Source organism: Phalangium opilio, unplaced genomic scaffold, assembly GCF_054372755.1.
Source record: "Phalangium opilio isolate 3A_F unplaced genomic scaffold, DU_Popi_V2 ptg000031l_1, whole genome shotgun sequence".
NCBI classification, from domain to species: Eukaryota; Metazoa; Arthropoda; class Arachnida; order Opiliones; family Phalangiidae; genus Phalangium; species Phalangium opilio.
Genome location: NW_028324158.1, coordinates 12827303 through 12838558, shown reverse-complemented (window position 1 = coordinate 12838558; position 11256 = coordinate 12827303). Strand labels below are relative to the sequence as shown.

Genomic DNA, 11256 nt, shown 5'->3' with positions numbered 1-11256 from the left:
TATATATATATTGAGGTATTTTGCTCTGAGGGTCCTAACCTAACAAAAGATAAAAAAATAACCGAAGAAGAAATATAGCTTAGATTGTATAGTAAAGTTTTCATTAATCAAAGCCATTCAGTTTAACCAATTAATTTTTTTCCCCCGGTGAATCTCTTACGTCGTCTGCTAGCTACTCTGATTAGAATCTGACGAAAACTGAATGATGGTTCTGCTACTGCTTCGAATTTTTTCTTTATATAATGGTTAAATTTTTTTCTACCCCTAAATAAGAGAGAGAGAGAGAAGAAAAAATAATAGATCAGCCCCTGTTAGGGGAGCTCCTCTTACGAACATGGCAGCCTGAGAGCTTTGATTCTATGATTTTTGGGGTCTGGGGTTTTGGACCACCTGTAGGGGTATTTTTTTTTTTTTAAAAAAAATTATGTATTTTTCTTAGCAAGAGAAATTCAGAGAAAATCGATAAATTTTATTTGAAAAGCTTACTTTAAAGGTATTATGAAATAGATGAATTTTTCTACACCAGAAAGGATAGGTTTATAACTCGATCTGGAAGTGTTTGCGTTTCAGCTTCTCTTTAAATTGGGGTGTCGGTTTAACTATGAAATTTATACATGTATTTTTTGGAGGGGGACAAAAATGAACAAACACCATTAAAATTATACAAGCTAAAATGGAAAAGTACTTGTCCCTCCCCTCTTGGAACGGTGTTTAAACACTTGAAATCCATTTAACTCGAGGTTTTATTTTACATAGACCATTTTAAAAGCAAGCCGTATGTATATCTAGGATCATTCATTGTTTAATTTAGTTTCGGTTCAGGAGAAATAAGAAACCCATTTTTAAACTTTGCTTCAAATGCTTTTAATGTTTTTTATTACATATAAGTTTATTTAACAATATCATACAGAGCTTGTTCGACTTTGGCCACAAAAGCGGGGAAAGTAGGATCAGTTAAACAAATTAATATCATCTTTTTAATTTCCTCCTCCGAAATTGTAGTTGATCCGTTTGAATCGTAATATTCCGAGATATTTTCAAAATCTAGCAGCATTTCTGCTTGGTTTTTGATAGGGTTGACTCGAATATTCTCCTCTAATTGCATTAATTCCGGGTCAGGTTGTTTTTCGATCGAACCGGATTGTTTTATGGGGAAATAGTCGTTCAAAAGTTGACAAAATTCGGCGCATTTCTCTGTTCCATTAGAGTTTGAACCCTTTCCTTTGAATTGTACTCGGAATTTGCGGATTTTGTTGTCGAATTTTAGGATAATCATGATACTGTCTCCTTTATAGAATCCACTGACCCATTTTTTAGCCAGCAATGTCGAAAATGATTCCATGACGACGTCATTGTAGGAAATAATTAGCTGATGCGAATCCGTTAACATCATTATTAATTCCTCCTTTTTAGAATCGTAAACTTTCCAATCTGAATTCATCGAAAAGTCATCTCCATCTTCTTTTTCATACGAGTTAATATAACGGGCGTATTTTTTTAGAATCCAAACTTTATTCGAAGCCTCCATTCTGCGTTGATGTTTTAAAATGAAGTTAGGCCTAGTTTGAATTCCCGCGCGTGCTTGAACGACGAATCAGAAAGACGCTAGTCTATCTAGATGTCGCTTAGCTCTCTGATTGGCAGATTTATTCAGAGTTACGACACCATTGATCGATTTCGGCTTGGATGTTGGATCGAGCGTTTCACAACAAATATTTACTTAATATTCACGAAAAATATCGATAAATTCCCTGGAAATTTAACTTAAAACGGTAATTAGTTAGTTTTTAAGTTAGTTATAACGTTTATATAGTTTAAATCGCTTTGGTTTTAAATCTACGAGTAAGAATTTCAGCGTAACGTGGTAAGCCTTGGTTCAGAAATATTGCCTAAGCTTACAAACATATCTATTATATTAAAATTGATTGAAATTGGAACATTTTGAAAGATATTTCAACACTAAGACACACTTGACTACTTAAAAACAAATAAATTAAACGCAATGAGCTCTTCCGCGCCTAACGCTGAGGGTTCAACAGCACCTCCCCCATCCTCAACTTTTCAGAATGTTGTGGTGAGAGTTAAAACTTTTGAATTTGAGTCAAAACTGCAACTGCAACTGCAATTGGCAATTTTGCACTTTTCAGAACCACATGTCAGCGAAAAAAGTTGACGCTCTGTTATGGATAACACGTCTAGCTACTTTAATATTTTCTGTTCTTTATTTGATTCCATTGGGGTTTGTACTCTTTCATTCACATTCTCTCTCTCTCTATATATATATTAATTGAGAGATTAATTGGCATAATATGGTATAAATTTACAGGGTAAATCCCTACAGTTGCTACCAAAAAGCATTGGTAGCAAATGCTGCAACTAGTGCATTAAGATTACATCAGAGATTGCCTAATGTACGCTTGACGAGAGAATTTTTGGGCCGATTGCTGATAGAGGATAGTTGTCATTACCTTTTCTTCTCACTAATTTTCCTCTATACTTATCCTATAACCAGTAAGATCTTCTTCTCTAAGAAACACCCCCCCCCCTTACCGTAGAATATGTAATTCACGTGTATTTTTTTGGGGGGGTTAGTTTGTTTGGTACCGATATTTTTATTTGCCTTGCTACATTCTGCCAGCTATACCCTGGCCTTGTTAGGGGTAAGTTTAAGGGTAATAACTTATAAGTATTAAAACTGGCCTAATAATTTGGCCTACTTTCTTAAGCTGTTAAACATGCAACAAAGTTTCCTTTCTCGAATGGTGATTGGAATTGTTGAAAAGCATCAACGTAATATGCTAAGAGCCATTGCCTTAGCTGAAATATTTATTATGCCCATGACTGTTTTCATGATCTTTTCGTAAGTTTGTTTCTCTTTAAATGAGAAATAAACTGAACTGACTTGGGGTTGTATTTCTTTCAGGGGTAGAGGTGGTTTGCTCGTTCCCTTTGTCTATTTTAGATTTTTAACACTCCGTTACGCCTCTCAAAGAAATCCCTACACAAGGTTGTATATCTTATTAAAGGGCTACTTCGGACCCTTAGACACATGGACCCCGCGGATTTCCATCCCCTCTTCATAGACGATCTTCCTCAACACTTTGCCCCACTGATTTCCGACCCCTAAGTAGTTCCCTCCTTGTTAATATCCCCCTTCTTTCACTCCCTCCCTCTGGTTAGGTAGGGGGGGGCTCGGAAATCAGCGGGACCATGTGTCTAAGGGTCCGAAGGAGCCCTTTAATTAAATATCTTCAAACTGAAGCCTATAATTATGTCTATTTATGAAAATAGAACGGCTTTTCATGAATTGAGACTGATTTTGGAAAGTTTTTCAACACATCCCAGCTGTCCGTCTATTATAAGTCGTCTCTTGACCACTATTGTGGCTTTTGCTTCAAGAATGGCCCCTCCCATGCCCCAAACCCCGCCTTCTAATTAACAGGAAAGCAATTAAACAGTGGAGGAATAATAAGAATATAAATATGAAATCCCCTTGACATGCAAAGAAAAAATTCTGGACAAATGGGAACAAGACTTTGACAAAAAAATAAAAATATGAAAATAAAATTCAACTTCGGGGGTTTCGCAAAACAAAATTGATATAAAATTAAAACAAATGCATCATCACATTTACTTTTAAGTATATTTTTCACCTCCTTCCTTAATATTCATTAATTTATCTTGATAAGATTCAAGAAAAACAATTAATTTTCACGTTAAACTAAATAATAAATAATAAACCTTGGTTGTTGTTGTTGTTGTTGTTGTTGTTTTTTTTTCTCATACAAAATAAATTTCAACCCTTCAAATAAAAATAGTTTTAAGGTGGAATTCATAAACGTCGGACGCAACGCAATTTAGTACAGCCAAAGGCAGGGCGTCGTGCGCAAACTTATATATATATAGAAGTTTGCGCACGACGCCCCCCTGCCTTTGCCTGTACTAAATTGCGTTGCGTCCGACGTTTATGAATTCCACCTTTAATGTTTTAAGAGCAGAGGGTTTAATTCTCAATTCACCTGTTCTAAAGAATGCAACAAGTGAGTGTACTGTAGGGAAATATAAATATTTAAGTTTCTACCTTTTGATTTTGATTATGAGTTAAGAAGAAAATTAATTTAGTTAAAATAAAAAGTATATTTAAAAAACTAAACCCTGTGATTTCCTATATATACCATATAGAAGATAACACTTCATAATTTTTGTTAATTGGGTGAAGAAAAAATTAATATGTATTGTTGTAATAAGAAACTTTGGATTCTTAATTACAATTAAAATTGTGCTTGTTATTTATTTGTCTAAATTTTGATTACTCACTGGCATATACCTATTTTTTGGTCTATTTTCGATGGGGTAAAATAATTCAATGGGACTTTCTACCTATTTTTTGAGGGGGGAGGGGAATAGGGCGGGGGAAGGGTTAATCCTCTCAAATTTCACTCCTTTTAAATAAATCCCCCCATTTGAAACGCTTCTGGCTATGAAATAAACCCCTTCCACATGTCATGTTTTTGGGGGTGGTAACCTTACAGGAAAGACGCAGTAAGTTATACTTGTCTTCAATTGAAAGTTAAGTGATTTTTCCTTGAAAATTATTTCCTTTTTTGGATTCTTATTTTATTTTAAATTCTCTTTGGGAGGGGATTTTTTTTTTTCCTGTCGCATTTAGTATTTTAAAGATGCAGTTTTAATAATCAATGAAATGACATTCTTACAAATATACGTGGGATTACGTTCTTTTTATTTTCTTCCCCTGGTTTTTCCGGAGTCTGTTTTCCCAATGGACATGTAAGCCTTGGAAAAATGCATGAAGAGAAGTGTATTTAAGATTCTCACGACTTAACTGTACCTTAAAAAAAGGAAGAAAGCTTCTTCTTCTGAAGGATTTGCATTCCTTGACTACATAAAATTATAGATTTATTTTGGGAAGTAGTTATTGGTCAACTTTGAGTTGTCTTAACTATGGAAATACAATAGATAAATGGGAACGCTTTATGGGTGTGATAGACCTAATTATCCTCTATATAACGGTACCAATTACTTGAGTGTACATTAATTAGGGCTCAAGATATAAACGTTTCTTTTGACCCACGTGGCAAGGACAGTAGACAAAATAGTCTATTTTATTTAAATATCATTTATTTCTTTTAAAAATGGGTTGAAATCAAAGCGGAAATATTTCTTTATGAATATTCAAATCTTGACTGAACCGTAACCATTGAAAAATATTAAAAATAACCCACTACCCAAATTAATTTTTTTCGTGTCTTCGTGAGTGTGTATGCATCATCTGTCTCTCATTATCCTCTTCCCTGGAAAAATGGATGCAGCATCCCGCATTCCTTTTGGAACGTGTATACCCCTTTTTGTTTCTTTAACATTTCCATAACTATCTTTTGACAAAGACCCAAATTAATTCAGTGCTCGCACCAGTCAGAGAGAGTGAGAGAGAGACGCTTCAGTTTCCATCCCCAAATCCGCTCCAGAAATGATCCCCTTTTCTCTCTCTCTCTCTTGTAACTTTTTGAATCTCTTCCCAGATTTCTCCATCCCCCCTCTCTCTCTCCGTACGTTAAAGCGTCATTCTCATCCTGATCTTCCTCTCGCTCTCTCTTCCTCCCGTCATCATCTTTCGAAGGAGGATGGAGATGAGAAAGAAAGAATAATAACTCGAATCTCTCTCCTTTAAAATAATATCCGTTGCGCTAATCAGTCCTCATCCAGAAGGATGCAACCCCATCCTGCCTCTTACAATCCCTATTATCTATGTAAGGATATCACTCTTGGATTGGGTTGAAATACAAATGGAGGGTTATTTGGAATTAGTTCTTTTTAAGGTTGTAACCGCGCGTTTTAATTTTTGCTCCCCTCAGTTTAAGGGAAAGGCTTAAATTCTTTTGATAAAGCTACAATTTCCTTTTCGACTTTTTTTTTTAACTTCTTTTAATATGCTGGTAGACCTATCCTATACTTCATTCCCAACCTGTTTCAAGAACACTTGAATTTGGGGGTGGTTTTCAAGATCTAAGGTTTATTTAATAACTTGAGTAAACACCGTAAGGGAATTTTAAAATTTCCTTTTTTAATTTAATTTGTTTTATTGTTATTATAATTAATATCTGTATAATTAATTTTTTTATATGATTTAATTTCATTTTAGATTATAAATTGTGGTGCCAATGCCAAGAAAGTCAGCAAACAGTAAGTATTGTTTATTAATTCGTCTACTGATTTAGAGCTAATAGAGTTAAAGGCAATCCATTATTTTTGGCTGCAATTAAAAAGATACCCAGGCTAGTTATTATTAGGATGATAGCACGTACCGAGCTTTCTATTTTTTGTTAGTAATTAAGGGAAACTCCGTAGAGAGAAAAGCAAGCTACTAATGAAAAAGTTTCGCAGAGAAGATATTCGAGCCCAGATATCATATATTTACAAAAATAATCTTTCTAATGAGAAAGGGGTTTTGCGGCCCCCCATAACTTGGAAGTGTTAAGATACCCCAAAACCCCCGCCTTCCTCGATTGATAGTTGCGCAGCTTCCCGGTAAAGCATTCTTGCAAAGCAGCCGAGCGAAACCCCTCTAAAACCCCACCAGGTAACAGCTAGATTGAGCTTCCAAACCCCTTTTTTATTTTTATTCTTTTTTTTTTTTTCGGGGAAAAGGTGCGTTCGCATTTACTCTTTTGCACTCGTTGCTCAAAGACTATAGTTTACGACAATACAAATGAAGTCGCTCAAGGAGTACGCGTTAAATTTTGTGACAATGTGAACTAGACTAAAATTCCCATCTTTTAAAAAGTCATTTAAAAAAAAATATCATATTTTGTATGGGGATGAAATCTTTTAACAATTAGCTTCGGTAGCTCGCTTTCTAATAAGAATCTTGGGGGAATTGATAGTAGTTTTCCACCTATCGACACCCCCGTAGCGTATAGCGATTCAGAAAATTCTAAAACCCTTCCAATATACATGTATATATACCATAAGTTTATATGATATGTTCCTTCCATAAGTATGTACCTGTACTTCGTAATACTAGAGACTTACAGCTCGAGCTAGTTCGAGAACGACAAGCGAGAATTGAAATACTACATCCGGTTAATTTTGCAGTCCATCTTCCTACTTAGTCTGTACCTAGCCTTTGACAGTGCCTCACCAGGCGTCGCTTTACCTCGAATCTATGGCCTACGTCACTTCATGACAAACTCAGTAACCAACTTATGGAACACATTTTATGAACTTATGAAAGGCCTGGATAATTCTCATCAGCCACTTCGTCAAATTCCAAGAATAATTTTTTTTTCCTTCTTCTACTTTCTTTTGCTCTCCATCCTCCGTTCTCTCTCTGTCTCTCCTCTTCCGTATCAATTTTTTTCCCCTTTCTTAACGTTGTACATTAAATATGAGATGAAACGAACTCCGGATCCGAGAGCGTGAAGAGAGTCTCTATTTATTACACGAAGGATTAAACATTAAAGATGAAAAAAAAAAGATGAGAGGGAAGGATTTCAGCTCGGAGAAGAAACGGATGGATGACTGCGAAAGAAAAAATAGTATAGCTCAGGATGAATAATAATAAAAAAGAATCCCTATTCTTTGCTGGTATAGACCTAGACCACGCACCAAAACACCCACCATTGCCACCACCACCTCCCGAAACCTTTCAGGAATGTCCTGGGTGCAACCCGGGCCGCGGGTTATAAAGTTTCCCCAAACTGTATTGTTTGTTAATACAATTATTTGGCACCCGGGCGAGTAAGCGAAGGAGCCTTTTTTTGGGCGCAAAAGGGTTTAAAATTTCCTAGTTTCTATTTTCTCCTCCCTCGACTTAACCCACAAAAAAGTGATTAAAATTCGAGGGTATCGAAAAAGGCCCGGATTTCACTCCGCCGCCGATGGATTTCACTCGTCTCTCTCTCTCTCTCTCGCTCTATAGCTGAATTGATTATCATTTACGTACGGCAAGCGGACTACTTCTTAAACAAGATGGCCCAAGGGCTGGGCCTTAATAGTAATTTTACACGGCTCACGTGACCCCCCGTATAGTTGATCTCCAATAAATCGTACAACTAAAAACATTTCTGAAACGCAATCGTGTATCCCCTTAATTTCTAATAACGTCACATTTCAAATAATATTAATGAAACTAAATTGTGCACCCCACTAAAGTATAATTTTTCAAAACCATACGAATCAAATAATGTATCTAAAACCAAATCCTGGATCCCCTAAACCAGAAATCACTATGACCGTAAACCGTCCCCTCTATTTTACGAAACCTAACCTAACCTAACCTAACCATTCAGCATAATCTCTGATGTATCACGCGCATGGTGCCGTTTCTTAAATTTTAACGGAATAAAATTCCGTGTAAAATTAAAAAAGTGCAGTAGTGCACGAAAATTATCATCTTGTTTCCCTTCACTCAAAAAAGCCCGCGAGATTTAAACTACCTTTCTTTCCTCTCTCTCCGAGCGGGATGCCCCCTCTCCCTCTTCCCCCTCTCTCTAATATACCAGGCAGGCAGTTCTCTCTCTACGCGGAGCTTCGTATCGCCACCGCGTACGCTAGCGATCTCTCTCTCTCATCGTAAGCGTACGTTTCGCGGACGCGACCGGTTTCCCTCTCTCTCTCATCGTAAGCGTTCGTTTCGCGGACGCGTCCGGGACAGGGACAGGGACAGGGACAGGGACAGGGGTTTTGGTGCCGTTTCTTAAATTTTACCGTAATTAAAATTACGTGTAAAATTAAAAAGGGATGGAATGGCTTCACCCAGAAAGATCCATCAAGATTAAAACTCTCATCCTACCCAAAGCTCCCGAAAGAAAAAGCTATATATAGGCTAGAAAAAGTAACTGTATCTTTTTTACAAGCGTATGTAAGAAAGAGTCAAAGCTGCTTTTTTCCATCCTTAATTTTAAACATTTTTCGTGGGTTTGAGGGTTGTTGTTCTGAGAGAATTGTTGGACCATTACATTGATTCCTGATGAGAATCGAACGCCTTCTTGGGTTGCTTCCCTCGCGCCAAGAAGCATGCACCGCTAGAGGCACCACGAGTTGGCTAGCCTCCCGAAGCGTATAGTGAACTAGAGCTCCGTCTGGCGTTGCTTCTACTCCATGTTAAGTCTCTGAATGTAATTATATTTATTTATATTTTGGAGCTATTAAGTTGTCTCGTGAATCTTGTTACCGTTTCGTGCAAGCTGACTAGATAATGTAATGAAAGTGGATGCGTATGAATACCTGATGTAAAATCTTATAAGTTAGAAAATAGTCTTTGTGGAACGAGGTTGAACTTGGGAGTTAAGTTTTATTCTTAAGGGATATATCGGTTTTAGTCTCGAGGAACCAAAGTTAAGATGGTACTCGCTTGAATGGAATGAATTAAGAAGAGAGTGGTGGTGCTGGTGCTGGTGGACTTTCTTTCGATAAGAATTTCCCTATTGGCTCTTTGCTTAATCAGTCCTTCTATTGAAAGGTACTTTCTTTTTTCTTTCTTCCTCTCTGGTCCGGAGCATGCGGCTCTAAATCCCAAGCTCGATCCCAACTTTTTCTGCCTAGTTTCGAAAATTAATCATTGAAAAGTGTGGGATTAAAAACATTGCCCCTTTAAAGGGATTTTTTCCTCTCTCTTTCTCTCTTCTTTGGGTAGAAAAACTTTATTAATTCCTCGATGCTCCCGAAACTTTACGATCGTTGCCTTTCCAATTTATTTAATTATATTAATTAATTTAGATCTAACTAATATTTTAGGTAACCCTAAAACTGACCCTATAAAATTTTTGTTAACTAAATTAATTATTTCTTACGGATATTTATAAAGATTTAAAATTTAACCTATTGGACCACCGTACAAGTTAAATCGTGTCCGCATTTATCCCATACTGACCTATATATGCATTGGTTTGGCTTGGATTACGTAGGGTTAACGAGTGCGAACGCGCCGTCTTTATAGGAAGGTCAAAGTTCAAAGGCCCATTGACAGACGGAAAGTTCTTTTTTTTTTATTTGAGAGACGTTTCATAAACGTCTGTTCATTTATGACAAAATCCTTTGAAAAGCCTATACTCGTCAAAAGTTGTCACCCATCTCGTATTGTTAGGGTCTTAGGGGTCCTCTAGCTACACAACACTACTAGAAATACTTTCTGCAAAAACGGACCAGCCAGCTAGGGCACATGAAAGAATGAGCTAGACCCAAGCCAGTTTGACACAAAAGTTTCAAAGATTTCGGGAAACTGTTACTGTTCCCATATCCCTCGGTGGTATAGCTATAGTAGGACCTTTTTTACCCTTGAAGACCCCGGGGGGGTCCATTGTTAAGGGTAGGACGTAACCATTGGGTGCTTATCTCCAACGGGGCGTTGGAAATCAAAACGGTTGTTTACGGCCAATTTCTTTTCTCTAGTTTCGAGTGGGATTACTTGTCAAGTTTGAGGTTAGAGAAGACCAAAACCCGAAACCGCTTCTTCTTCCTTTTGAAAAACGACATTAAAAGAGATACACAATGATACACAATAATCGGTGTCGGATTTAAAAAACCTATTTCTTCTTTTTTTATTAATAAAAAAAAGGAATCCCTTGGCCCTTATGGGTAATTCAAATTTTATGGAGCGAGCTTAATGTTTCAGGACACGTGATTCCCTGAAATCTAGTTCCTATTGTGTTTGGGTTTTATTTTGTATACAGTTTTACGCCACGATAGCTTTTTAAACGTTGCATGGTCTGGTCTGGCTTGTGATTCACAGAACATAAGTTCCCTCCTATTTGGGTTAAGTCCGTATTAAATCGAACTCTCATTCCTGAACTACATCGTGTACTTGCAATACTGCAATAGTCAATATTACTAAACTGAATAGTAAAAAAAGTACTTACGTGGTTTAAGTACACCATGCACTTCTTTCTACATTTGTTATGTAAGTGGGCCTAAGCAGATTGATGATACCCTACAATTTATATTACAAATACTAACCAATAGAAACGTTCCTTCATGATATGTACAGATGTTACGGCGTATACATTACCTACCTTACCTACCTGGGATAGTAATTTTATATTCCAACGAAGATATTTAATAGCTATCCTATAATTTACCTGGGAGAAGAGGAAAAAAAATATTAGAAAATTGGTCTGTAGATTCAACCTCTGGGGTTGGTTTTCTTTGGTTGAGTGAGTATTTCTATAGCTTTAGCAATTCGTATAGGTCTACGTCCCGCCAGAAAAAGGGGGCTCGTTTATACGCTTGTATCGTGGA

General features: G+C 36.8%; 2 protein-coding genes across 2 annotated transcripts; one reads left to right on the top strand and one right to left on the bottom strand.

Moving 5' to 3' along the window:
* Positions 1–859: 859 nt before the first annotated feature.
* LOC149690710 (meiotic recombination protein REC114-like) lies at positions 860–1666 on the bottom strand. The gene has a single exon (XM_089870321.1). It carries the CDS (start codon positions 1526–1528, stop codon positions 890–892), a length of 639 nt encoding a protein of 212 aa, XP_089726447.1. The 5' UTR covers positions 1529–1666; the 3' UTR covers positions 860–889.
* On the top strand, positions 1644–3745 carry Kr-h2 (transmembrane protein 33-containing Krueppel homolog 2). The gene is made up of 8 exons (XM_089870320.1): positions 1644–1864; positions 1949–2074; positions 2148–2239; positions 2327–2511; positions 2593–2660; positions 2727–2860; positions 2924–3007; positions 3292–3745. Exons 2-8 carry the CDS (start codon positions 2003–2005, stop codon positions 3437–3439), a joined length of 783 nt encoding a protein of 260 aa, XP_089726446.1. The 5' UTR covers positions 1644–1864; positions 1949–2002; the 3' UTR covers positions 3440–3745.
* The last annotated feature ends 7511 nt before the right edge of the window (positions 3746–11256 follow it).

Bases quoted from the DNA above. Each gene is read 5' to 3' on its own strand.
- LOC149690710 (XM_089870321.1), bottom strand. From the start codon at position 1,528: ATGGAGGCTTCGAATAAAGTTTGGATTCTAAAAAAATACGCCCGTTAT.
- Kr-h2 (XM_089870320.1), top strand. From the start codon at position 2,003: ATGAGCTCTTCCGCGCCTAACGCTGAGGGTTCAACAGCACCTCCCCCA. The intron at 2,861-2,923 runs GTAAGTTTGTTT...TATTTCTTTCAG, and splicing joins ACTGTTTTCATGATCTTTTC to GGGTAGAGGTGGTTTGCTCG. The intron at 3,008-3,291 runs GTTGTATATCTT...TTATGAAAATAG, and splicing joins CAAAGAAATCCCTACACAAG to AACGGCTTTTCATGAATTGA.